General features: G+C 35.7%; 1 protein-coding gene across 1 annotated transcript in view; it reads left to right on the top strand.

Annotated features, from left to right (window-relative positions):
• Nucleotides 1-25,631, top strand: part of LOC125059068 (Down syndrome cell adhesion molecule-like protein Dscam2) — a 75,785-nt gene extending 50,154 nt beyond the window's left edge. Inside the window, exons 25-32 of the mRNA XM_047663267.1 lie at nt 108-308; nt 664-824; nt 2,655-2,829; nt 3,313-3,430; nt 4,128-4,276; nt 10,537-10,650; nt 23,246-23,323; nt 24,459-25,631. Of these exons, the coding sequence (XP_047519223.1) occupies nt 108-308; nt 664-824; nt 2,655-2,829; nt 3,313-3,430; nt 4,128-4,276; nt 10,537-10,650; nt 23,246-23,323; nt 24,459-24,487 (1,025 nt within the window). The 3' untranslated portion in view covers nt 24,488-25,631. The remainder of the gene's footprint in view (nt 1-107; nt 309-663; nt 825-2,654; nt 2,830-3,312; nt 3,431-4,127; nt 4,277-10,536; nt 10,651-23,245; nt 23,324-24,458) is intronic.
• The last annotated feature ends 820 nt before the right edge of the window (nt 25,632-26,451 follow it).

Below are 26,451 nucleotides of genomic sequence, written 5' to 3'. Positions count from 1 at the left end.
AAATAGCTTAAATTGATAGTGAAATACCTAAAATTATTCCTCTATTTTTCACGTTCGTAAATTACCCATAAACATAGTATAAGGATATATTATATATATATTTTTAGGTTACAATCTAACATGGCGTGAGGGTGATGGGCCGTGGCAGGAAGCGTGGCCAGTGGTCCAAGAAACTCGCCTTGAAGGAATACAACAACACACGCTATCGGGTCTTAAGTGCGGCACCAAGTACTCTGTTAGAGTGACTGCTACAGATAACGTTGGGACATCTGCGCCTGCTCATGTCGATATTACGACCTTAGGTGGAGGTGAGTACATTTTTTAAAAAAACATATGACTGTTTTGATCGTGTTTTTTTACGAATGATCACTTTTTACTGAGCAGTGTTGGCCTATTGGCTTCAGCGTGCGACTCTCTACACCTGAGATCGTAGGTTCGATCCCCGGCTGTGCACCAATGGACTTTCTTTCTATGTGCGCATTGAATGATCATGAAACTGATTCAGAAATCGGTTTTTTTTTTGCGAATGATTTTTACCAACGAGAGCTGCCAAGAAACTAAGTAGTAATTCAATGAAAAGTAATTAATTATAATGTTTATAAATACATATCCACAGATAATTTTTATGATGAAAATTTAAATTAAAAAATATCACCTCTGTAGCTCCAACATCACCGCCTACCACTGATTGGCTTTGGAGTAACGCCACTCACATCTATATACAACTGAGTGGATGGGACGATGGTGGATGTGACATCACCAAGTGGGATGTTGATTATAGACCTCTGGGGTCTAATGTATGGCACCGGGCTGATAATAGAGCGGTGAGTTAGTTGTGATATCACTCTTGCAGTCACCGTCTTTATAATATATATTTATTAACATACTTATGGAAAGGGATTGCAATGGAGCAGTGTTGGCCTAGTGGCTTCAGCGTGCGACTCTCATACCTAAGGTCGTAGGTTAGATCCCCGGCTGTGTACAAATTAACTTTCTTTCTATGTGCGCATTAAATATTTGCTCGAACGGTGTATAATATAAAAAATGGGGGTTGATCGAAAAGGGGTGACATTTAGGGGTTGTCTGTATTTTTGTATGTTGTATCAAAAAATAATAAAAACAAAAATTTGTTTCTAAAAATTAAAAGATATTTTTTAGGGGTGGACACCCCTTATCACTTACGGGTTTGGAAGATAGATAGTAGCTTATTCTCAGATTTACTGAATATGCATAAACATTTCATAAGAATGAGCCGGTCGAGCCGTTTCGGAGGAGTATGGGAACGAACATTGTGACACGAGAATTCTCGTATATAAAATTGTATATATTAGATATACAGTAGTAGCGTGTACTACATTTTGTTTCTGAATGAAAATAAATATTCATCATATTCTGTAAAATATTCGTGATATTATTTTCATTATGCTATATTTAATTTCGGTCGTGATTCGTTCTCTTATGCATAATATTTGTACAAAATAATTTCGATGTTTCACATCTGCCAGGCGTATTATACATATAAGCCTCGAATTGAATTAGATTCTCTCGTTTACTTATAAAAACTGATGATGTAGTATAGACCTAAACTATCGGAGGCTGTACGTTTAAAAATAAGGGTAATAATTTTGAAGGTAAAATTTGTTGTTGAAATAATTTTAAGTTTTATTTTCGAGAACGTCAAAATGCTAACGTCAAAGTACCCAGGTACTACAGAAATAATTTTGTACTATTAATTTAATATTAACAAGTTCCGTTATTTTCCTACTAACATATTATATTTCTGTAGAAGCATCAACAACGTACGCGATGCATGCAACCTATTTCCGGGAACATAAATAGCGCTCGAAGTATAACTTCACTATTTGCGTTATAGTGATGCATTTCCAACATAGATATAATATAATTTTACTGTTAGGGAAGAGTTAATTTAAGTCAAACGGAATTTGTGATTGCTTTAAAATTAAAATATGGAACTTCACACTATATATTTTGTTCTTAACTGTGTTGTTTGTGTCACACTGTCCAACTATATCATCTCTCAAAAATACAGATATACCGTATTTATCTAGTGTATCATTCAACTTAACTATATAAAGCTCTGTTTGAACATAAGAATGAATCCTATTACTATTTAGAATATACATTTACGGCTTGCGTTTGAAGTGTGTACTCGAGTTTAATCATTATCACCCATCGCCTGGGTCTATTTCTAGACGAAGGCCTCCTCTAACATTTATTTTTGAAGTTATACTTCTTTAGGCGCGTTCTGAAAAATTGATGAGAGTGAAATTTTACGATGCGCGCACACCGTGACACAAAATTAACAGAATGAAGTTGCCCACGAAAGTTGCTATGGCATTAGACATAATTTAAAAACAACATTCGAATAATAATAGAAATTATGTTACACTTAATGTAAGAGAATAATAATAAATATTTATTTATTTTATTTTTCAAATGTAAACTGAACTTTATTGACTATAATGACTCATTTTCCAGTCTTTGATTATTTAATTGTAATTAATTATTTGCATGCAATCAAAAACTATTTTTAATAATGCCAAAGAAGTATAACTTCTTACGCGCTTACATAATAAAGTACACGCACCCTTTTTTAATATGAAGAATATTGTATTAATTAATATAATATATAGGCAATGAAAATTGCTCTTCACTGGGGCTATGACTATCGTTCAGCACTCGCTGCACCATCTCACTACGCCGTAGCCGTTCAACCCGCTACGTGGTATCAATTACGAGTCACCGCGCTTAACGACGCTGGGAAAGCTACGACACTCTACACATATGCTACTAAAACCGTAGATGGAGGTGAGATATTACGCAAAGTAGTTTAATTTTGACTAACTGTATATTAATGAGAAATACGGGTAACTATTCAATTTAATTTGATTAATTTAACTGCTTTTCCAAGTCCATGTGATATTTTCTTTTGGTTCAAATAGTATGTCTTAGTAAAACATAAAAACTATTCTACCTACAAAAGGTACTGCCACAGGGACCAAACTTTTTAAATTTGTTTCAGTTTTCTATTTATCAATTTTTATTTTTTATTATTATTACTATGTATGTTAAGAATATTGTAAAAACTTTATATTTTTGTGTTAGAAATAATTTATTTATTTATTACACCTACATTGTTTATTAAAATCAAAGCTTGCAGCGTGATTACACGAAACAATGTAAAAAAATCTTAATATAAGTTTATTTTGCAATGTAAAAGATAAAAAATCATAAAAATTAAAACTACTGTTTTCTTCTTTCACTGTTGTATATGTCAAATTTATTTTGTAGAGGAAATCGGCCCACCATCAGATCTGTTTGACCTTAACATGTTGGTGATAATATGCAGCTCCATTCTACTCGTAATATGTTCACTTGCTTTCATCTGTATTCTGGTTAAACGGCATAGGTAAGTACATAATAATCTAGTTTACTTACTTTAAATGTAGAGCAAGTCACTATGTAACGATTTTATTTATGTGTCGCCTTAATATATATGTGGGTATCTTTTGAAATGTTTTGTCAAAATTTGATTTGTATCTTTAACTAAATGAATACTTTATTTGTTTATTGTGATCAAAGTCAAGTCAAAAATAATTTATTCATATAGGTAACGCAATGTACACTTATGAACGTCAAAGAAGAAACATTAAATCCTTCTAATTTTACATTTACTGCCAGTTCTCAAATCAAGGGCGTAAAACGGAAGAGAATAACTGGCAATAAACTCTCCGCCACTCTTTTTAATCGCCAAGTTTTTTGTTTTACACGACGTTTGTAAGGAGCTGCAACCATTACACTGTGTTCCACATGACATCTTATGTAATAAATAATAATAAAATAAATTAAAAACAACAATTTGTCCTCTATCTAGAGGCATGGTGAAATAGGAGCACGCACTTACATACTCGTGGGAACATCACGCAAATACATAGTCGAAATAACTAACATATCATGAGGTACAATGCAAAGAAAATCTTGTAATGTAAATGGAAACTCATGTATTTCATACAGAAATTTATTAACAAAAAAACCTACACACACCTGAATAACTATGCCCATAACAATTTATATTTTTATCTCAAGTTATAATAATATTCCGACAGACAAACTTCATCTCAGTACCGTCACTCCATTGCTGAGGAAGTGAAATCCCGGAACGAAAGTGTCGCCTCGCACTCCGAGAACAAAGACAGATATGCGCATACGCCGCGGATATACACATCTCCCATACATCCACGGAAACCTAAAAATGGTAGGTAGATCGAAAAAGCACCTTTATAACTAGGTCAGTGAGATTGTGTGTTAATTCGCCTGTACACCAATAGAATTTTTCTGTGTTTTTGCATTTCATTTTTGTTTATTATTCTGTTTCATAATTAACCTGTAATATTAAACAGTAAAACCTCCATTTTGTCTCTATCTCTCGAATGTTCTGCGGTGTCATAAAAGGAGAGTGGTTGCGCCGGATTCTTATTTTATAATAATTTTTGATTTTTAAATAATGGTTGCTCAATACATACCTATACCCATCCTAATAGTTCCTAGACGCATATCTCATCACCCACCTATTTTATGTCCCAATCCTATGACGGTACTAGTTCCGGAACGGGCTATACGTGGCGCGCACGACGATGAGTCTCTAATAAGAATTAATTAGTGACAATTTTGAGGATCCGCGTTATGGTTGATTATTCGCCGCACGCTCGCAACGCTTCCTTTTTCTTTTAAACATTTAATTTTTTATTATAAACTTTAACTATACTTAAATTCAATTAACTTTAACTTGATTAAGTATAATTTGTGAAAGTGATTGTTCATTGGTGTACAAAAAGAAGCCACTAGAAGAAGCCACGAGGTTGAAGGTACTGTGCCGACATCCTTTCTTTCTTTTTCCATTGTCCATTATTGAGTAATCATATTAGGTATCAATAAGAAAAAATACAGTCCACTATATAACCACTTCAAATATTTAGCTTATAGGTATAAAGTTTTATAAAGTAACATCCCGCGCCTCCATTAAAAGTTGGTCAAAACGAGCCGAGATATATTTCTTAGCTTATAGTTTTTACCTACGCTCCGCTTATTTTCGCTTAGTATAATAATTTAGCTAAGCAATTGTAATGTTATGCTTATAACATTTCGATCATTACTTGCATCGCTTTGTTAAACGTACGCGTGACGTTCGTTTATTCGAACTGTATAAACGCAGTTCGGATATACCAACATGTAGCGAGTTTATAAGTTTTATTCGCGAACACCTAAAAATATTACAACGCACTTCAGGTAAATATGATGCTAAGAAAACTTTGGAACGTAAATATGATACGACAAGCAAAATTTCAAAACCAACGCATACATACCTAAATACGGCGACTGCACCTACGCAGCCGGTGTGTTCCCTATGTAATACGCGACACGAACATTTGTATACATGCTCAACTTTTCATAACATGACCGCTAACGATCGTTTTAAATTTGTTAAGGCGAATAATCTGTGCGTGAACTGCTTAGGGAAGCACCGATTAACTGCCTGTAACTCTTCTTCACGCTGCCGCCGGTGTAATAATTTACATCACACCATGTTACACTTTGATAACAATAACAGCGCCGCAGCCACGGGCACCACGTCTGGTGACAGTACTTCACGCACTTTACCTGCTGCCACGCTGCGCAATGCCGCTTCCACTGTGCGCCTTGCCACTGCCAGCACTTCGGTTGACAGTAGTACCGCTAATAAAGGGCGAACTTCGGTGATACCCACGCAACCCCATGACGTCACATTGTGTTCCTTATCTAATTGTAATGCTTCCCGCACACCTACTACGGTGTTACTCGCTACCGCACGCGTTGTTGTTTTCGATACGCAAGGTAGGGAACATAATGTGCGCGCTTTATTGGACAGTGCCTCGCAAAGTAATTTCGCCAGTCGCAGCTTATGCCAGCGGTTGGGTTTAGAGACAAACCAGAAACCCTCATGTTCAGTGGTTAAAGGGATTGGAGGTACTACTAAGCCAATTCTAAGTTCGGTTTCGGTGAAATTCTTTTCCCGCTTTGATCTCAGTGTGTGTTTTAGCATGGACTCGCTCGTAGTCGACAAGGTCACGGAGCGCTTGCCCACTGTGTCTGTGGATATTTCGTCGTTGATCAATTTTAATAATTTACCTTTAGCTGACGATACCTACGCTGCCCCTGGAGATATTGATTTGTTGATTGGAGCATCAATCTTTCCTCACCTTCTCTTATCTTGTAAAGTTCAAGGTCAGTCTGATTGTCTCTCACCGCTCGCTTTAGAGACCGTGTTAGGTTATGTTATTGTCGGCTCTGCTCCTGCTCTAGTTGATAATCACGCGTCTGTCTCATATTGTTGTGCTACAGACCCGCTTGACGCTGCTGTACGTAAATTCTGGCAGATAGAAGAAGTAAGCGCCCCGCAACTATTGAGTCCAGATGATAAGGCGTGTGAAGATATCTATAGCAGCACGACTACCCGTGATACGGATGGTCGATACATGGTCGCGCTTCCATTTAAAGGGGATGTATTTTCATTAGGTGATTCGTTTAAGAAATCTAAAAATCGCTTTCTTTGTTTAGAACGTAAAATGCAGGCATCACCTAAATTAAAGGAGGCGTATGATAACGTGATTAGTGAATATTTAAATAAGGGTTATATTTCTCCCGCTCCTCTAGACACTGAAGAAACTCGGAATTTACCCTCATATACAATACCTCACCATGGTATAATAAGAGAAGATAAACTTACTTCTAAATTACGCATCGTCCTGGACGGTAGTTCAAAGTCCAGTTCCCAAATCTCGCTTAATGACATTTTATATAATGGGCAAAATCTGCAAGGAAACTTATTTCATATTATTGTTAATTTTCGCTTATTTCGTATCGCTCTCTCCGCTGACATTCGTCAAATGTTTCTTTGCATTGGAGTTCGGCCATGTGACCGAAGGTTCCAACGCATTCTGTATCGCTTTTCGCCGCAAGAACCCTTGAAGGTTTATGAATTTAACCGCGTTTGTTTCGGACTGAAGTCTAGCCCGTTTCACGCTCTTCGTACCATAAAGCAACTAGTTTTGGATGAAGGTGCTTCTTATCCGCGAGCACAGCAAACAGTCAACACTGGTTTGTATATGGACGATTTTGTCTACAGCATTGACAACGAAGATGAGGCTATTTCCACCGCTGCGGAAGTAATCGCTTTGATGAAAGCCGGACAATTTGATCTTGTTAAATGGACAAGCAATTCACAAAGAGTCTTGGATTCTATTACGCCGTCGCATCGTCTCTCTGCTGTAAAGGAGTTTGATGACTCTGATTCGCATAAGGTACTAGGACTATGCTGGTCACCCGCAACAGATAATTTTAGTCTTAAAATCTGTACAAACGCTGAATCATGTACTAAGCGTACTATTCTGTCGTGTGTCGCTAGGATATGGGACGTCATGGGATTTGTTGCACCAGTGGTCTTATACGCAAAACTTCTCATAAAACAACTTTGGTTGTGTGAATGTGATTGGGATGATATACCACCCGACCACATCATTCAACAGTGGTCCCGTTTTAAGGAGGAACTTCCTCTTCTTGGAAAAATTAAAATTCCACGACATGTTGGCATCGCGTCCGGTGATGTTGTAACCGTTGTGGGCTTCGCGGACGCAAGTGAAAGGGCCTACGGAGGAGTTGTGTACTTTCATGTAAGAGACAGTCAAGGTCTTCGCGAAAACTCATTTAGTCTGATAAGCGCTAAATCTAAAGTGTCACCTCGTAAGGTGGTTTCGCTAGCACGTCTCGAGCTTTGTGCAATATTAGTCTTAAGCAACTTAATTGCTAATGTAATTAATGCTTGTAACAATCGCATTAATATAGATCGTGTTTTCGCATTCTCAGACTCGACTGTAGCTCTTTGTTGGGTGCATTCTTCGCCCCATCGTTGGGATACTTTCGTTGCTAATAGAGTCTCTAAGATTCAGAATGAATTTCCACCGCAAACATTTTATCACATCGCTGGCCATGAAAACCCCGCTGATTGTTTATCTCGTGGCCTTAGTCCCGCACAAATCATTGATCATCCGCTTTGGTTCTGCGGTCCTCAATGGATTCTATCAGATCCAAGTTTTTGGCCTGTTATGGATTTTAATCCATCTACTGTGTCTCAGCCTCCAGAAGTAAAGAAGCATGTAACTCTTTTCACTGCTGAAGACTGTGAAAAGGTTGAGAAAAGTTTTTTAATTACGCTTGCAAATCGTTTTTCATCGTGGTCAAAGCTTTTACGCATTGTCGTTTATATCTGTCGTTTTGTTAAATTATTGCCTCGGCGTAGTACTATAATCGCAGCGGATTTAGATTACGCTGAGAATTTAATACTGAGTGACCTTCAACGGTCCCACTTCTTCAACGAAATCGCTAGCTTACGTACAGGCAAGCGATGTACCCCTGCTTTTCAGCGTCTCAAGCCATTCCTTCAGAACAAACTTCTTAGAGTCGGAGGACGGTTGAGTAACGCCGATATAAAATTTGATAGTAAGCACCCACTCATACTTCCTCGGAAAGGTCATATTTTGAATCTTATAGTGGATTACTATCACAAATTGAATTGCCATGCAGGTCCGGAGCTATTGATGTCCATACTGCGTCAAAAATATTGGATTTTGTCCGCTCGAAATTTAATTCGAAGCCGGGTTCACAAATGTTTACCCTGTTTTCGACTCCGCGCTAAACCAAATTTTCCTGAAATGGCCGATCATCGCTCCTGCCGAGTTACACCAGTCGCTAAACCCTTCGTACATACTGGCACTGATTACGCGGGTCCCTTTAAAGTGAGTAGTTCGCGTGGACGCGGAATTCGCTCGTTCAAGGCATACGTATGTCTTTTTGTGTGCTTAACCACCCGCGCTGTTCACATAGAAGTTGCAGGTGATTTGAGCACAGCTAGCTTCCTTGGAGCTTTTAAGCGTTTTCTATCACGCCGTGGTCCCGTGGCTCGCGTGTACTCAGATAACGGCACTAATAACGTAGGCGCAAAGCGCACGCTTTCGGAGTTACACGACTTCTTAGTTTCAAAACACTTTAACTCTGAGTTTGGTCACGTATTAGCTGAAACTCGCATTGATTGGTCATTAAATACTCCTGCTGCTAGTCATTTTGGTGGCAATTGGGAGACCAATATTAAAAGCCTTAAAGCTCATTTATACCGGGTGATAGGTGATCAAATTCTAACTTTCGAGGAGTTCAGCACTGTACTTGCACAGATCGAGGCAGTGATGAACTCGCGGCCACTGTGTCGCACGCTATCCAATGATCCATCGGAACCTCTCGCGTTAACACCCGCTCACTTTTTAAACTTAACACCGCTAAAGTATCTACCAGCTAGAGAAATCGAAGAAGATAGATTACATTTGCTTTCGCGTCATGAGTTAGTTGACAAGCTAGTGCAGTCCTTCTGGAAGCGCTGGAAGTCTGATTACCTTCATACATTGCAAATGCGGAACAAGTGGAACACGCCAGCTAAGCCAATTTCTAACGGCGATGTTGTAATAGTTATTGTTGACAATGCACCGCCGCTCCACTGGCCGTTAGGAATAGTGGAGGAAGTTTTCCCTGGTTCAAACGGTGTTACACGTGTGGTCCGCGTTCGCACGGCGTCAGGTACCTATCTACGTCCTGTAGTACGTCTCTGTCCCCTACCTAGCGAATAGTTACATTTGTATAGGTCATTAGTTAGGTTAGTTAGTTTACATTTGTATAAGGCGTTAGTTAAGTTAGTTACTTTAACAAACTTTTCTTTAGATCGCTTTCATATCGCTATTCATTTACTTTCTAGTTTTCTTGAAGGCAACCCTTCAAACCCGGGGGAATGATTGCGCCGGATTCTTATTTTATAATAATTTTTGATTTTTAAATAATGGTTGCTCAATACATACCTATACCCATCCTAATAGTTCCTAGACGCATATCTCATCACCCACCTATTTTATGTCCCAATCCTATGACGGTACTAGTTCCGGAACGGGCTATACGTGGCGCGCACGACGATGAGTCTCTAATAAGAATTAATTAGTGACAATTTTGAGGATCCGCGTTATGGTTGATTATTCGCCGCACGCTCGCAACGCTTCCTTTTTCTTTTAAACATTTAATTTTTTATTATAAACTTTAACTATACTTAAATTCAATTAACTTTAACTTGATTAAGTATAATTTGTGAAAGTGATTGTTCATTGGTGTACAAAAAGAAGCCACTAGAAGAAGCCACGAGGTTGAAGGTACTGTGCCGACATCCTTTCTTTCTTTTTCCATTGTCCATTATTGAGCAATCATATTAGGTATCAATAAGAAAAAATACAGTCCACTATATAACCACTTCAAATATTTAGCTTATAGGTATAAAGTTTTATAAAGTAACATCCCGCGCCTCCAGAGAGCGTTTTAGCTTAAACATTGTAAAAAGACTAATTAGTTTTTTTATGTTGCGTTTTAGATGTAACATTATTATTTTTGCTACAGAAATGTTCGAGATAAGCCCGTACGCGGAATTCGCCCTCGGATTCCGTACATTTGACCACGTGGAAAATCAGGATCTACCCAGCAGACTACCTGGAAGACCAAGATTCGATACTGGCAAGTGAATTTTCTGTATAAAATAATATCATTATTGAAAAAAGATTTGAAATACTTAACTTATATATTTATAAACTACGTGTGCGTTACGGTTTACTCTCAAATATCAATAATATTTAAAATTAAATAATCTAGAAACATAATAATTCAAAACATAGAAACAGTAAAAAACTAAATAAAAAGTTAAAGTAAATTTGTCTCTTATTACAATATTGTATTTCTACATATATATATGTCAGAGATTTTGAAATAAGAAAACGCGATGTCATTTGTTTTATTAGAATGGCAATACCACGCAATATCATTGACATCTTACAGGTTGTAAATTGTCAAGTTTGACACATCAATTTGTCAGTAGTGCGTTGAATCGATCGTTGAGTTCTCTGATCGTCACGTACCCACCAACTTATTTTCAATCCAATTGTCGTACTATACTGATAACTATCTACGTATATATATATATATTAAATAGAGACATATGTATATATGTGTTAATTTAGTAGTCGAAACTTCCAAGTCGCTTCTATTCCCTCTTATTTCTTGACCTATTTCACACACAAACTGACACCAGTGGAAAATATAAAATGATTTTCATAGATTTATTCTCTATTGGAAATTCAATATTCTAGATTGTGCCAATGCAGTTCCAAGTCGGAGTTGGGACAATAAAAGCGCAGCGAGCGATCGGATACATTGTCACTCTAGTCCTACATTGAATTATGTTAACTGAACATGACTTGTTTTAAATGAATTTTGTACTCACGACTTATATTTTATTAAGACATTCTTACGACTTCTATATATTTTAGTTATCTCGGTCGGGATTTATATGTTATGCGTGTTATTATGCCTAGTATACTGAGGTGTTAATAATTTTTAATTTAAATTATAGCCATAGCTTAAGCTCTTCCGAAAACTATATCCTTGAAATCTCCTAGCTCTTCCTTTAAGGTCTCCGCAGGTAGTTTATGGAATTCACTTCCTGTCTCGATTCGCTTAGCTCCTTCTCCATCTTCCTTATAATCTTTACTATACCAACATTACAGGTCCACATCGCATCCCCAACTTTCGTGCTAACTGTTGTGAAACTGATCTAAAATTATCCTGATTCATGTGTACTTTTTCTTTTTCATGTGTTATTTTATTTAATATTGTCCAGTTCACTGTTTACATATATTTCAATTGCTTTGTTTTGTTCCATTAGTTTTGTCTTATGTATATTTGCACTTCTTGCGCTTGCCTTATCAATTTTTTTCTCACATTGGTTGCCTGGAAGAAATCGCTCTAAAGCGATAAGGCCGCCTCCTTTTCATTGAATTAAACTATATTATATATATATGTATACAATGAAGTGTTTATGAATAAAATAATTATGTCTACTCCTTACTACCAGAAATAATTTTATTACAATTTGAGCACAACATTCCCTAGTCACATTAGCGTGCGACTCTCATCCCTGAGTTCGTAGGTTCAATCCCCGTGCACCAATGTTCTTTCTATGTGCGCATTTAGCATTCGCTCGTACGCTGAAGGAAAACATCGCGAGGAAACCGGCTTGCCTTAGACCCAAAAAGACAAGGGCGTATGTGACATTAGATCAACTGCAAATTAGATTGACAAATGATCATGAAACAGATACACAATATAGATACAATTAAATGACTTCCTATTTCTGAGTAATACGTAAATAAAAGTCTTTATAAGTAACTAGCAGACCGGGCAAGCGTTGCTGTGGCTAAGGTTTTAGTTATATTACGTAGTAGTAACCTATTCAAGGGAAAAGGTAAGAGAACACCAGACATGGGGACCACCATGCTTTTTTGGTGGTTATGCCATTAAATTGTAGCTTATGTGAAACGTTGGTACTTTCAACACAGCGCCATCTGTTAGACTTGTGACTATCAAATAATAAACAAATATTTTGCAATAAAATAATATTGCGGGTATAAATTGAGATGTAAGCTATCCTATCTTTTAAGTTGGATCAAACTACACACGGTGTGCAAATTTAATTGATATCGGTTCGGTAGTTTAGGAGTCCATAGCGGACAAATAACAGAGATGGAGTTAATATAAAGTTATAGCTACTATTACCGAATAAATTTTAGCGATCATCTCTACACTGGCTCAGAAAGAAAATATAATTTCTCTTACTAACTTTTCTAACGCGTTTAAATTTAACTTAATAATAATAATAAAGCCATTTATTCCAAAACTTGCTTATGTTTTACAATGTTGTTAGTACTTAATTGCTTAAATTTAAAATGGTTACTTATAATTACCGTTAGTATTATTATTTATGTACAAGGTTTGGATCCCTGTTGGGTAAAGGCCTCCTCCATCCTTTTCCATGACTCCCTGTCTCTGCCTATTTGTATCCAGTCGTTTCCTGCGACGTGTGTTATATCATCAGCCCACCGTCTTAATTGTCGACCAACATTTCTCTTCCCCATGGGTCCTTTCCATCGTGTGGTTTCAATGGTCCATCTTCTGTCTCGGTATCGTGAGATGTGTCCAGCCCATCTCCATTTGAGTAAGAGTGCGTGCCTGAGAGCATCAGTTAATTTGGTTTTTTGACGAATTTCTTCGCTCCTAATTTTGTGTATTCTCCTAATTTTCAGCATACTCCTTTCCATTGCTGTTTGGTTACTTTTAATTTTTTGTTTTATTTTATTTGTAAAGGTCCAAGTTTGGCAGCCATACAGCAAGCAAGGTAACAGGCATGTATCAAATATTGTCCTTTTCATGTGTGAGCTGTAATTGCCTTTTAAGATTTCTTTTAATGCCCAGAATTTCTTCCAAGTTGTGTTGATTCTCCTTGTCACTTCTTCTTCGTTATTTGAAGTTTTGAAGGAAATTTGTTTGCCCAAGTATATGTATTGCCTGACGTATTCTATATTATTACCTTTTATCACTATCTGGCGCTCCCGATTGTTCGTTAGTATCTTCGTTTTATTTACATTCATTTCAAGGCCGATTTTGGAACTTTCGCAGTCCAGTGATCTCATCATTTCGTCTAAGTCTTTTGCAGTCTCAGCAATAACAGCAATATCATCTGCGAACCTCAGATTGTTTAAGTATTGTCCGTTTATGTACACTCCGCTGTTCTTCCAGTCTAGTTTTTGGAAGATAGTTTCAAGGACTGCTATAAACAGCTTCGGGGAAAGAGGATCACCCTGTCTAACTCCGCGTTCTATGTTTATTTCGTCACCTCTAGTTTCTAATTTAACTCTGCTCGTGCTTTTTGTATAGATATATTTCAAAACATTGATGTATTTCTGGTTGATATTTGAATATTGTAAAGCGTTCCAGATTGCACAGTGACTAATGCTATCAAAAGCTTTGCTATAGTCAATGAACGCCACATACAGAGGTCTATTGTATTCTCTGTATTTTTCTATGACTTGTTCTAATGTCTGTATGTGGTCCATTGTGCTGAAGCTTGATCTGAATCCTGCCTGTTCTTTTGGTTGCTGCTTATCAATATCGTCAGATATTCTCTTTAAGATTATGGATGAAAATAGTTTATAAATACTTGCCAGCAGACTTATGGGCCTGTAATTCCCTATATCTAAGGGATTTCCTTTCTTGAAGAGAAGGATTATATCCGATGTACACCACTGTTTTGGTACCTTTTCTTCATCTAGTATCTTATTGAACAATCGCGTAAAATGATATGTTAAAATGGGTGCTCCTATTTTAAGTGCCTCATTGCATATTCCGTCTGGTCCGGGACTCTTCTCGGCTTTCAGCTTTTTCATATGATCATAAACTTCGGAGTATTCAATTTGTCTGATGTGATCTGTCGTGTTCGTATGGGTTGTTTGCGATATGATTTCGGGGTTATTTTGTTTACTATATAAGTTTTTGTAGAAGTTAGTAGCGTGATTTATTACATCTTTTCGGGATTTTGTTTTTAGTGAGTTATTTTCAAGTTTTTTAATCCAGGACTTGTGTGTAGTTAGTTCTTTGTATGCTTTTTTGGCACTTCTAAAATGTTTAATGTTCCTTGTAATAATCTCGTATCTGTGGTTGTTGTAGTCCTTACGGATTGATCTATTAGTCTCTTTGTATATTCTGCTTAGTTCTGTTTTCATATCTTTAGTTTTGTTCTTTGTGTGTAGTAGTTCCGTGCGCCTTTTTAAAAGTTCCATTGTGTCTTTTGAGAAGATATTGTGTTGGTGGGGATACATATTGGTTTTGTATTTTAAGCTCTCTGTTATGCCTTTTTCCAGGATATTGTAGTATGTTTGGATATCAATGCTGTCTGTTTTTATATTTTCTGTATGTTTTTGTAGATTTCCGATGTAGCACTTTATTTCTGTTTCTGTCTTGGGGATATTAGCTGGTGTTGTATAGGTTTTTCTGCTCTTTACTGGACTACTCAAAAGTAATGTTGCTCTCACTAATCTATGATCGGAAGAGAATTCAACTTTGTTAAGTACCTCAATATTAGTTATAAGTTTGTTGTGGGTTATCATAATAAAATCTATTTCATTTTTAGTTTTGTGGTCGGGTGATAACCATGTCCATCTAGAGCTTGCTTTCTTTTTGAAAAATGAGTTCATTATGGATAGTTTGTATTGATGAGCATAAATTAAGAGCCGTTCCCCTCTATCATTCCGCACTCCGTAACCAAATTTACCCATTACTGGATAGTAGTTTGTTTTTGGACATCCTATTTTCGCGTTGAAATCTCCCATGACAATGACCTTCCCTTCTGTCTTTGTGTGAGCAAATTCAATGTCTTTGTAAAAATTTTCAATTTCTTCTTCTGTTGATCTCTCTGTCGGTGCATATGCTTGGATTATTGAAAAAGAGAAGCAATCAAACTTCATTTGTAGAAGTGCTACTCTTTCAGAGATTCCTATAAAGTTGATGATGTTATTTTTATACATTTTCTTGATAAGGAATCCCACTCCATATAGTCCTTTAGTTTCGCCAATATAGCAAAATATAAGGTCGCTGTGCTCTTCTATCTTACATCCCATTTTTCGGACTTCTGCAAGGCCTATAATGTCCCAGTTAATATTTTTTAGAGCATTAGTCAATTCAAGGAATCGTTCTATTGATCCTAGCGATTTTACATTATAATTGCAGATTTTGAGTGTTTGTTTCATACCATGATCTATTTCTCTATTTGGTGGAGGGTTGTAGTCTGATTCCCCACGATGACAAGTCGGATTGGGGAATGTTTTGTTTCTTTTATCTATTAGTTCTCGTCTGTTTAATGTTTTGTTCCGGTGGCTGATGGCAATATCCTATAGATTCTGAACGGTTGGCACATTGGCAGAAGGTAAGGAATTACTTCTATTCCTCATTATGTCGAATGCATTTAACCGAGCTGTTTTTGTTGACAGTTGTTGTTTGTGAGGGTGCTCTATTGCGTTAGGCGAGGTTGATGTTTCCCTTTTGCGTTTTTCGTTACCTGGTTTGCCCTGTTTAATAATTAGCTTGTCGTAGTTTATGTATGCGTAATTGCCCTTCTTCCTTTCCTCTTCCACTTTTGGTTGTAGTTTCTTTCTCATGTCCAATATTTCTTTCGGGTAGTCTTCAGATAAATACAAGTTTTTCAATTTCTTTTTATTTACCACTATCTCGTTTTTCTTCCAGGCGTTCACGAATGTTAGGAGGATAGGCCTTTCTTTTCCGTTTTTTGTGTTATTTTTGCCAATTCTATAGATCGTGTTCACATCCCTATCTTCAAAAGTAATGTTTAAATCATGTTCAAATTTCTTTTTGATTATTTCGATTAGGTCGATAGTCGATGTTTCGGTTTCTTTTACTCCATATAAAATTAGGTTGTTGTATCTTCTATATTTTTCAAGATTGTTTATTTTTTCCTTTAATTTCTCATTTTCTGATTTTAATTCCTGCATTTCAAGTCTAAAAGGAACTAGTTTTTCATCAATCCGTGCCATAATGTCATCGGTTTGTTTTGACATTTCTATTTTCATTTGTTCAAAAAAAGATTGAAGGTTATCCATTTTTGCCGCTGTCGCTTACGTGAAATGAAACGTATTATTGTGAACGCAGCTTAATAGGACTATTATGTTGGTAGTACTGATCCGCCTTAGTTTTGTTGAAATTGTGTCTATAGTCTATACTCGGTTTGTTTGGCAGGTAACCTCAAAAGTTTTTTCCACTTTTTAACCACTGAATAATTATCTTGATAACACAGTTTGCACTTGGATGTTTTAGTTGCAGTATAGTTTATCACAATATGTATGAAATTTAAATGTTTTTACACCGGAGTTCACAGTATATTCACAGTTTATTCGTAGAAATACGGAGCTTCGTTACACTATGTATTTACGTCTAGACAGCCGGACGAATTTTGTGTATAATAAAGCGCAATTAACTATGTGTTTTGCCAATTTTATTTTTTTCCTACAGTCCTCTGTGAAAAGCCAGAGGATAACGCGATGATTAGGTTTTAGTGCCACACAGTCACACTTGTTTTTGATAAGGGTGTAATGTTAATGTGAAGATTGTCTATCAAATTTGTTTTTTACTTTTTATTTCTTTCCTTCTGTAAAAATATTTTGCGGAGCTATAGTAATTGCAATGTTGGTACCAAACAGAGAAGAAAAAAGAAAAAATATCAAAATCATAAGAAATAATAATATGGCCGCCCTGAGATTTGATCGTACGGTAACTTGGTTTCAAACTTTTCGTGCAGCGTTCTGTTCAGTGCGCAACTGTGCACATGTCGTAACTCGCGAATACTCTGTACGTATTCTCCGTTTCGTTAGATCGATCCGGTATGAGTCATTGTCTTCTTTGTTCGAATAATGAATCACTTGTTGACGGCACTTTCACTTTAAAACGATAACGAATTTTTGTTCTTTTAGACAGTCAATTTATCACTTTATTACCGATCCGATATTTGAACTATTAAAAGTTTTCTTCAGGATTGCACTATTTAATCGTTTTAATGCTATTTACAAGTTTTAAACATTTGCTACACTTTTGAAATGTTTGTATGTTTTACTAGATTTATATCGGAAATTAGTCTAATAAATCCTTCACAATCACTTGCACTGATACTATAAGCACTACTTTATAGTTTTTTGTACTCCGAATTCGCGAATATTCGTTTGTTGTATTTTTAATGATTTATTATAGCGGAGTACGACGTGACTGTGACGCACGCGGCGGTCAGACCTCTTAAATTTAACTTATCCCCAGCTAAGTTTGACTTCTAAAATAGGTCAGATCCGCATCCAGTAACTCTACATCCAGCTGAATCAGCATTCACTAACGGGATCACGTCTGCTTTGAAATATAACCGTCTCCGTTCGATTTATCCGCACACCATTCAAAACGAAACTAACGCGTCAGCCATTTGTTACTATTGTAGTCACTTAATTGAATGGTTTTTATGAGTTTTTGATAAGATTTTTGTATTGAAAACGTTTTCGAATTGCTAATTGTTAAATACAATATGTTCGTTGTATAATCCAAATTATAAATTCATACCACACTGTCAATATGAGCAATGGTTGTTCCTAAAACAAAACAATTGAACATGGGAAAACGATAGTATCAGCTCCTTCCCAATCCCTTTCCAAGCCGCTTGATACCTTGGCGTTGCGTAGAGATGTGGGGTCTGCCTCTTCTACTGCATTCATGGAGAGTGTTCAGAGTTGTTCAGATTAATACCTGCAGTTGAATTTCAACATCAGATGTCTAGGCAAGATACGAATCCAGCCGTATCACCTCGACGTCCGTCGTTCCACAACTTAGCGTTTTTAAGGTTTTTTCCGCGCACCACCACTATGTGGAACGTGCCTACTGAAGTATTTCCGAACCAATTCAACTTATGGTCCTTCAAGAAAAGAGCGTACCAGTTCTTAAAAAGCCGGCAACGCACACAAAAAATTTACAATATCCTTAGTCCTTTTTAGAAGTAAGTCTGTAGGCGCGTTATGAAAAATTGATGATAGTGAAATTTTACGATGCGCGCGCACCGTGACACAAAATTTACAGAATGAAGTTTCCCGCGGAAGATGCTACGGCATTGGACATAATTTAAAAACAACATTCGAATAATAATATAATTTATGTTACACTTAATGTAAGAGAATAATAATAAATATTTATTTATTTAATGTTTCAAATGTAAACTGAACTTTATTGACTATAATGACTCCTTTTCCAGTCTTTGATTATTTAATTATTGTAATTAATTATTTGCATGCAATCAAAAACTATTTTTAATAATGATAAAGAAGTATAACTTCTTACGCGCGTACATAAGTACACGCACCATTTTTTATCTATGAATTTTTCAAGGCAAGGGTGTATTTCATATCATTATTACGCTATCACCAACCATACTTGAACTTGTAGTTTTTTATTTAACAACAAATCAACTAGGAAAATCTATTTACGGAATTTCTATTTTGTGAAATAAATTGCGAATATATCCCGAGGGCGGGAATCGTATCGAGTCTATAAAATTAGTTTATTTGACGATTGTTGAAACGAATACGCCTACATATTTTAAGCAACGTTTCAGAATTTGCTGCACTTGTAATTTATTGTTAGTCTACGTAGTAATAATTAAAATAATTAAAAAGAAAATTAAAACAAATTTAAAAAGTTTGGTCCCTTTTTTTGGTGCTGGCAGCATTTCCTCGCTGTATTACAGTACTTATTCGTTGAGCGAGGAAACCACCAGCTCTGGGGTCACCGATACTAGAGTCTGGCTAATGAAACGAAACGAAAAAGCGTGGCAAATTCAAAAAAAAAATTGTATGGTATCCCAAAAAGTTTGATGTATTTTGTGGATTAAACTTTCCTGGAACTTGATTTTATTTTATTAGTTTTTACATTGATAGTAACTGTATTTCTATGAAATTAAATACTATACGTATTTAGTATTTTACTATTGAAAACTAAAACTATATTTATTATAAAACACAACTTTATTCGGAATAATCAAAATCAGAATCCAAAAAATTTGCGATTTCTTTCTAGGTTCTGGGATTTTGTTCTATCTTTCTGCTCTAAATCAGTTTAATCAGTTAAAAAACAGTGAAGTGAAGTATTAAGTGAATTAAAAACATCCGTAAGAAAACTATTAAAATATTTATTAAACATATTTACCTAAATTTACAATATCTTACTATGGCTATTACTATGTACACAATTAACAGTGTACTCGTATGGTGAAGGAAAACACTGTGAGAGAACTGGACATTTAGGCACAAAAAGTCAACAGTGCATGTTAGGCACAGAAGCCCGATCACATATTTACCTATTCGTACGCGTTCTGTTTATTTATTGATTACCTAAAATATTAAACCTATGTTATGAATAATAAATCAAACATTGCTTCAATTTCAACACTGCTTTCTCCCTTTTCATCAAAGTGAATATTTTATTTGACTGAAAGAGCTGAATAAGATTTACGTGGATTTATGATACTATCTTAATTCCGTTATGGTTTTTTTTTTTTTTTACAAGATAGTTACCATAGTAACAAAATCAGTACCGACTTAACTCTAAAGAGATATAGTTTTATGTAATTTTTTGAAGATCGCCAAAATATTTAGAATATAGACAAAGCCACGGGTCCACACAACATAATTAAATGACTCAAATGCCTACCAAAAGTTTTGATTGCTACCACTTAAAGTTTGAACTACGCAATTATCAAACCCACATAACCTGCATGTGTTTGAACTTTAGCTCATTTGACAAGACTTCTCTGATGAACAAAGTTATATTGACGTTGTTATTAATTGTACTTGCTGACAAAGTTTTAGGATAATTGTAGGCTTTACTCGCTGCGTTAATTGTCATACTTTGTAGTTATTTCGTCTAAATTTTAATAGTTCTTTACGTCACTATTAATCACGAGTCCAAATAATGGAGTGTTATAGTTTTTATATAGAACATGGGGCAAAAGAAAAGCATTCTCACCTTATGTTAAGTGATATCACCTCCCATAGAAATTCACAATGCCAGTGTTCGCGAGTGCGCCACTGGCCTTTTTGGAATTGGTACGCCCTTTTCTTGAAGAACGCTTAGTCGAGTTGGTTCGGAAATACTTCAATGGGTAGCTGGCACATAGTGGTGGTGCGCGGCTAAAATTGCCTTAAGAAACGCTCAGTTGTAGAACCACGGACATCGAGATGATATGGGTGGATTTCGTATTCTGCCTCAACGTCCTATGATGAAACTCAGCTGCAGGAATTAATTCGAACAACTCCTCAACATTCCCCGTGGTAAATGCGGTGGAAGTTGCAGAGAGAGCCAACACCTAATGAATACATCCCCACAACTTGTAATTAAACATCTAAAGAATGGTTACATAATTATTTTTTTTTTTAATGAAAACACTCCTGCCCTAACGGACGACCCTAAATTGACATAAGTGTATAAAATTTACGGACGAAACAAAAAAAGCATATTTACGAAATTAATTAGGAAAAACAAAATTGCAAAATAAAAAATACAAGGAATGTACTAACTACTAAATAGGCACTAACAAATAATAGAAATTTTGACAGTACACTCAACGGACAGTGAAAAAGGCCCGTTAACCTACGTAATACGTTAACTAAATTAATACACCGAATCATATGTGCCCTTTTCAGAAGGTTATTCCTAGATGTGGGCACATGAAGTAACGGCGAACGATATCGCTTTCTGACGTACCCGTCAGGTACATTTCTATGTACCTGATGGCTACGGCTAAGGTACTGTACTGTCGAATTGCTGTCCTGTAGTTTTATGAAGTAGGTACATCACAATTGCGAATCCTCTTTTATTTATCAACCAAAATGCTATTTGAAGTAGGTACCCCTTAAAAAGGGAGAACTCAAATTTCTTTATTTCATTTTGGAAAGGTTTTTGCCTAGGCTTTTGTTTCGCGAATCGAAGCGACAACTCTGCATTCATCCTGTAGGTGAATCAGGTTACAACAAATATCTTAATATACTTAAGAGATTTTTCGAATCAATGAAACGTACTCCATCAGTCTTGTTGTAATTTAGTGAAATTAATGACTTCAGTTACTGGCTACTTCTATCTAACAGCTGATCGATTACACCGTTCACTGAGATTAATGTGTGTTAGATACTTTTTTGAATCGATTCTCTCAACTTTCAGCAAATATATTGTAACTCCGTATGGCCTTATATTGAATATTTTAGTTAAGGGTTGAAAGTGAGTGATTTATGATTCCTTATTAAAACTTAAACATAACAATCAAATATACAGTATTAACACAGTAATATTACAAAGCTTTCTGTTGCTTGTTGAGCGAGGAAAGCACCAGCTCTGGTGTCACCAGTACTATCTACCAGGCACCAACTTAAATCTTTAATTAGCGCCTGTGCACTTGAACTTCACGGCCCAAGAGTCTCTACTCCAAAGGAAACAAAGTTTGAGGAAAAACTCTTATATTTAAGCCGTTTATTATTTTCCGCGTGCTCTGCGGCCGCCATTTTTGCTTGTCCAAGGGAATTGGTTCTTATGGAATATTATTGTTTACTTTACTTACATTATAATTGTGTATTTTACGCTCACAATTACTGAAGTGAACTCAACAGTGGGGGCTTTATAAAGATTGTTAATACTTTTTTTGCCATATCCACGGATTAATCGAGTTGATGACCACGCTATCAAATATCCAGTGTTATATAAACTGTATATCTAAATATATATAACAAAGTCGTGTTAATTACACCACTTATAACTCAAAATCGACTGGACCTATGTTAGTTATCTCTTTTTCGGTGGATTCCGCTCCGAATAGCAGAATAAATAATAAAATATGGGATAAGTTGACAAATAAAAATTAATTAATTAATTGGTTTTACGAATTCAAACGCCACGTGGTGCCATCTGTTGACAAAATTACGCATATAAAAGAAACCTATCACTTTCTTCTTGCGCCGGATAACAAAACAAAAAATGTTGTATATCAGAAAGTGCTTTAACATGCAGTATCGCAATATTGGCGCTAGACCATAGGCCATTTTTTTTTTCGCAATGGCAAGTAATAAAACATTTCTGTATTTGCAAAAAAAGTTGTATTAATGTAATTATGTACTTATGTTGTATTATTTATTATTAACCTTAATGAAATCCTAAATTAAGTTTAACTAAAGTTAATACGATATTATTAGACTGTTAGGCGGAATGAAGTTAGCCGGGTCCGCTAGGTTTATATAGCTAGTTCAAACCCCGCCTGTACCCAAGACTTATTTTATTTACGCAATTAGCATTCGTTGAAGGATAACTAGGCACTTAAACACAAAAAGCCAACAGTGTGTGTCAGGCACAGATCTCCTACTTGCCTATTAAAACTGATACCGATATCTAAGGCCCTTAAGAGTTGTAGCGCTTTTAACTTGTTAATTTGTAAATACTCGTAATTGTAGGAATTGTGTGGGAATTGTAAGAAAGCGTTCTGATTATAAAAGAATTAATTTGATTTAAACTTACATATACATTATATCAATTGTATAAATATCTGGGCATACAGACTCGTAAAAATATCAATATATATGTGTTTTATCATATCAAAACCTTTACATAGTAACATACCGTTTTACTTAATATAATTATTTTACAGAGACAAGTTTCGCTAACCGATCTGAATCTGATGATAGCGATAGCACATCAAAAGCCACGGTATCAGCTATGCCAAGACGTGAGTATCCTTATTATTGATTGATATTAATAAAAAAATAAAAAATATTTACATCATTTGTAAGTGTCTCTATTAAACGTCACCATCATGATTGATTCTTAGAGTCGTGGTTTAAATCAAAAGGTACTTTGGTGATAAATGTATTTAATTATTTCACTATTATAACAAGTTAACTCGCGACATTTCAATATATTAACCCACTATTATAACAAGTTAACTCGCGACATTTCAATATATTAACACACTATTATAACAAGTTAACTCGCAACATTTCATTATATTAACAATACGATGAAAAGAGAAAGGTTTTTAATTACTTATGTAAATAAATTGTATTAATGTATAACCTACCTACGGAATCTGTAATTAGGTGCATGACATGTGAATATACAAAATATTAACTTTCATACCTTTGCATTTTATTGAATAGTTGTACAACTGTTATTAACAAGCAAAATTTTATCATTTATTTTCTTTTATTTTATTTTATTTTAAAAGGCACACTAACGAAACACATACAAACACTTACAGAGAACACATAACATAGAAAACAAGATACATGCATGTGCATCAATAACAAGTGTGCACAGCATTTAAAGGGAAACATTACAACGAAGAAGAAAAAATAACTTAAACATTAAAAGTAAAAAAAAAACTACTAGATTTAAAAAAAAAACATGCAATTTACAATTATATATATATATATAAAAAAAAACAATAATTTTCTACTTTGCAATAATCACTATTGGTCACGGATCAACAGTGGCTGCAGCATCTTACGCCTGAAGAAATCTTTATCTCTAAAAGGAAATTTATTTTATATAAAAATTTACGTACTTATATCAAGTTAACAAAAATATTTTCACATGTAATTTCTCCCAGGTTTGGAGGTCTTGAAAGTGTCGTTCAGTGTTCAGTTTATCAAACACATCTTATAAAATCAATTTAAATGAACTTGACATTAATATTATTTTCTATGAAGTTTTTAGAGAAATAAATAATGGTAGAATATAATGTAACACCGCTATAACACTAAGTTATTCTTATATTAATTTCATGAAATACTTCACAGACCACGGCACGTTCAAAATATGTGATTAAACGAATTTTAAATTAATTTCCTGTATCCTTTCAGGTCACTGCCGAACTCCGCACCACAGATAATAAATTTATAAGTTTTATATTCGAACTAAACCATATCATAAGTAACGCTGTTAATGTATAAGAATCTGTGTAAAAATATTTCCATACGAGATAAGTGTCTAGCTACTCAAATCTGTTCTTCCTGATACTATTATGAAACTTTGTGTGTGTGTACATTAGTAAATTGTCTATAGTCACCAATAATTGAAGTTTCAATCCAGCCATACAGTTTCACAATTTACAGAAAGATAACAAAAAAGGTTAAAAAGGGCGCAGCAGTTTATATATCTAAGGGTGCGTCCACATCTAGCGAAAATGCCGCAATTGTGCGTGCATTTTTGTTCGTGCTCCGCGCCGCTCCTGCGCCGCCCACGCGCCATTCGCGCGCAACCTAAGAGCCGCACGCGATCAGCGCGCGGGCGGCGCGCTAGCGGCTCGCGTCTTCCTTCCGCCCACGCCAGTAAACGGAACTGTAAACGCGCGAGAATTGAGTGCGCGCACGCCTTATACGAGCCTTGCATGAGTTGCGCTAAAGAGGGGCACATAACCATTGCCGTGACTGCACGCGCGCAGCTCGCAAAAGGCTCGCGAGCTGCACATTCGCGGCGCATTCGCCAGATGTGAACGCACCCTTAAAGTTTCTGGATGATTTTTTATATTCTAAGGTTAGTGTGGGTGATGTACCTACGCCTTGCAAAGGCTCTAATACTGCCATAAACGTTTTGGTTAAAAATTAAAATAAAGTACCACGAACTTGTTTTACAGCGTCTGATTATTTGAACTGTGTAAATAATGAAAGTTAGGCGTAGCCATTGTTCGATGTTATTTTTAAAAGACTGATGTTTTTAGTATCCAACTGACGAATCAATTTGCTGTGGGTGTATTTCGTGTAACAAAAATACATTTTATCCATAGTTGATTGAAATACGTCTATTTCTGTTGATAAACTTGGAATTTTTCAAAGTTAAATTCATAACTTTAAGGCCCTTTAAGAACATAATTCTAGTCCCAACAGCTGTCACTCAGTTATCTAAGGAATCAGACGTTATTCTTCAAAAAGGGTCGTAGTATGTATAACATTACTATAATTATCAGATAAATGTTAGGATGAAAATTTTATTGTTACTCAATTGTCGTATCGTATTGAAATAAAATATTGAAAATGTTCTTGCTTTTCATTACACCATGTGTTCATAATAAAGGAAATCACTGGTAAATTAAACAAATGATAATAAAAAGATGACATTAGACCATCGTTTCTCAAGCGCAAGCGTTGGGGTCGCAGTCTGTTGAAAAATAATAAATACAAACTACATAAAAAAGATTCGTTTATTAAAGGAATGAATAATTATAGTGTAGTGTGAGAGTGTCTCAAGACTTTTTGGCTTTTTCGTGGGTCGCGACATAAAAATGGTATAGAAACGATGCTTTAAAGTGTTTATGGTAGGGGAGCCCAAGAGGGGATTTCGGGATTTACTAAAGCGCGGCAGATTAATATATAGGGGGATACCTTGTACCCGGTTAAGTACCTCCACAAAATATGAGGCCCATATATAAGGCCGCCCGTGAAGGAGACAGGATCAGATTAGTAAAAAAAAATTGACCATCTGAAATTCCCGAGCGCGTCAGATTAAGGTAGGGTGAGTTAATTACATCCTAAAAAGTGTATATTCCACTAATCTGACAATTTGAGAGTGACGGAAAAAAAGGGGAGGGCAACAAAGTTGTAAAAAAAAACCGTCATCTCGACATTCTCGAGCGTAGCTAATTTTTTTTTATTTTGAAGGAAATAATTCAAGAATAATGAAAAATATATAATCTGACGATTTCCGCAAGCCGAAATAACAAAAAATCGTCGATAAAGTTAAATGCGTGCAGCTGCGTGATGCCTACATTTCCTTTAACCGATCGGAATCTACTAAACGGCGTTCTAAATATTTCCCTCAAAATTAAATTTCCTGTGAATTTGAACCGATTCGGACCGA

The sequence above is a fragment of the Pieris napi genome, chromosome 19, assembly GCF_905475465.1.
Source record: "Pieris napi chromosome 19, ilPieNapi1.2, whole genome shotgun sequence".
NCBI classification, from domain to species: Eukaryota; Metazoa; Arthropoda; class Insecta; order Lepidoptera; family Pieridae; genus Pieris; species Pieris napi.
This window is presented reverse-complemented; position numbering and strand designations above follow the sequence as displayed.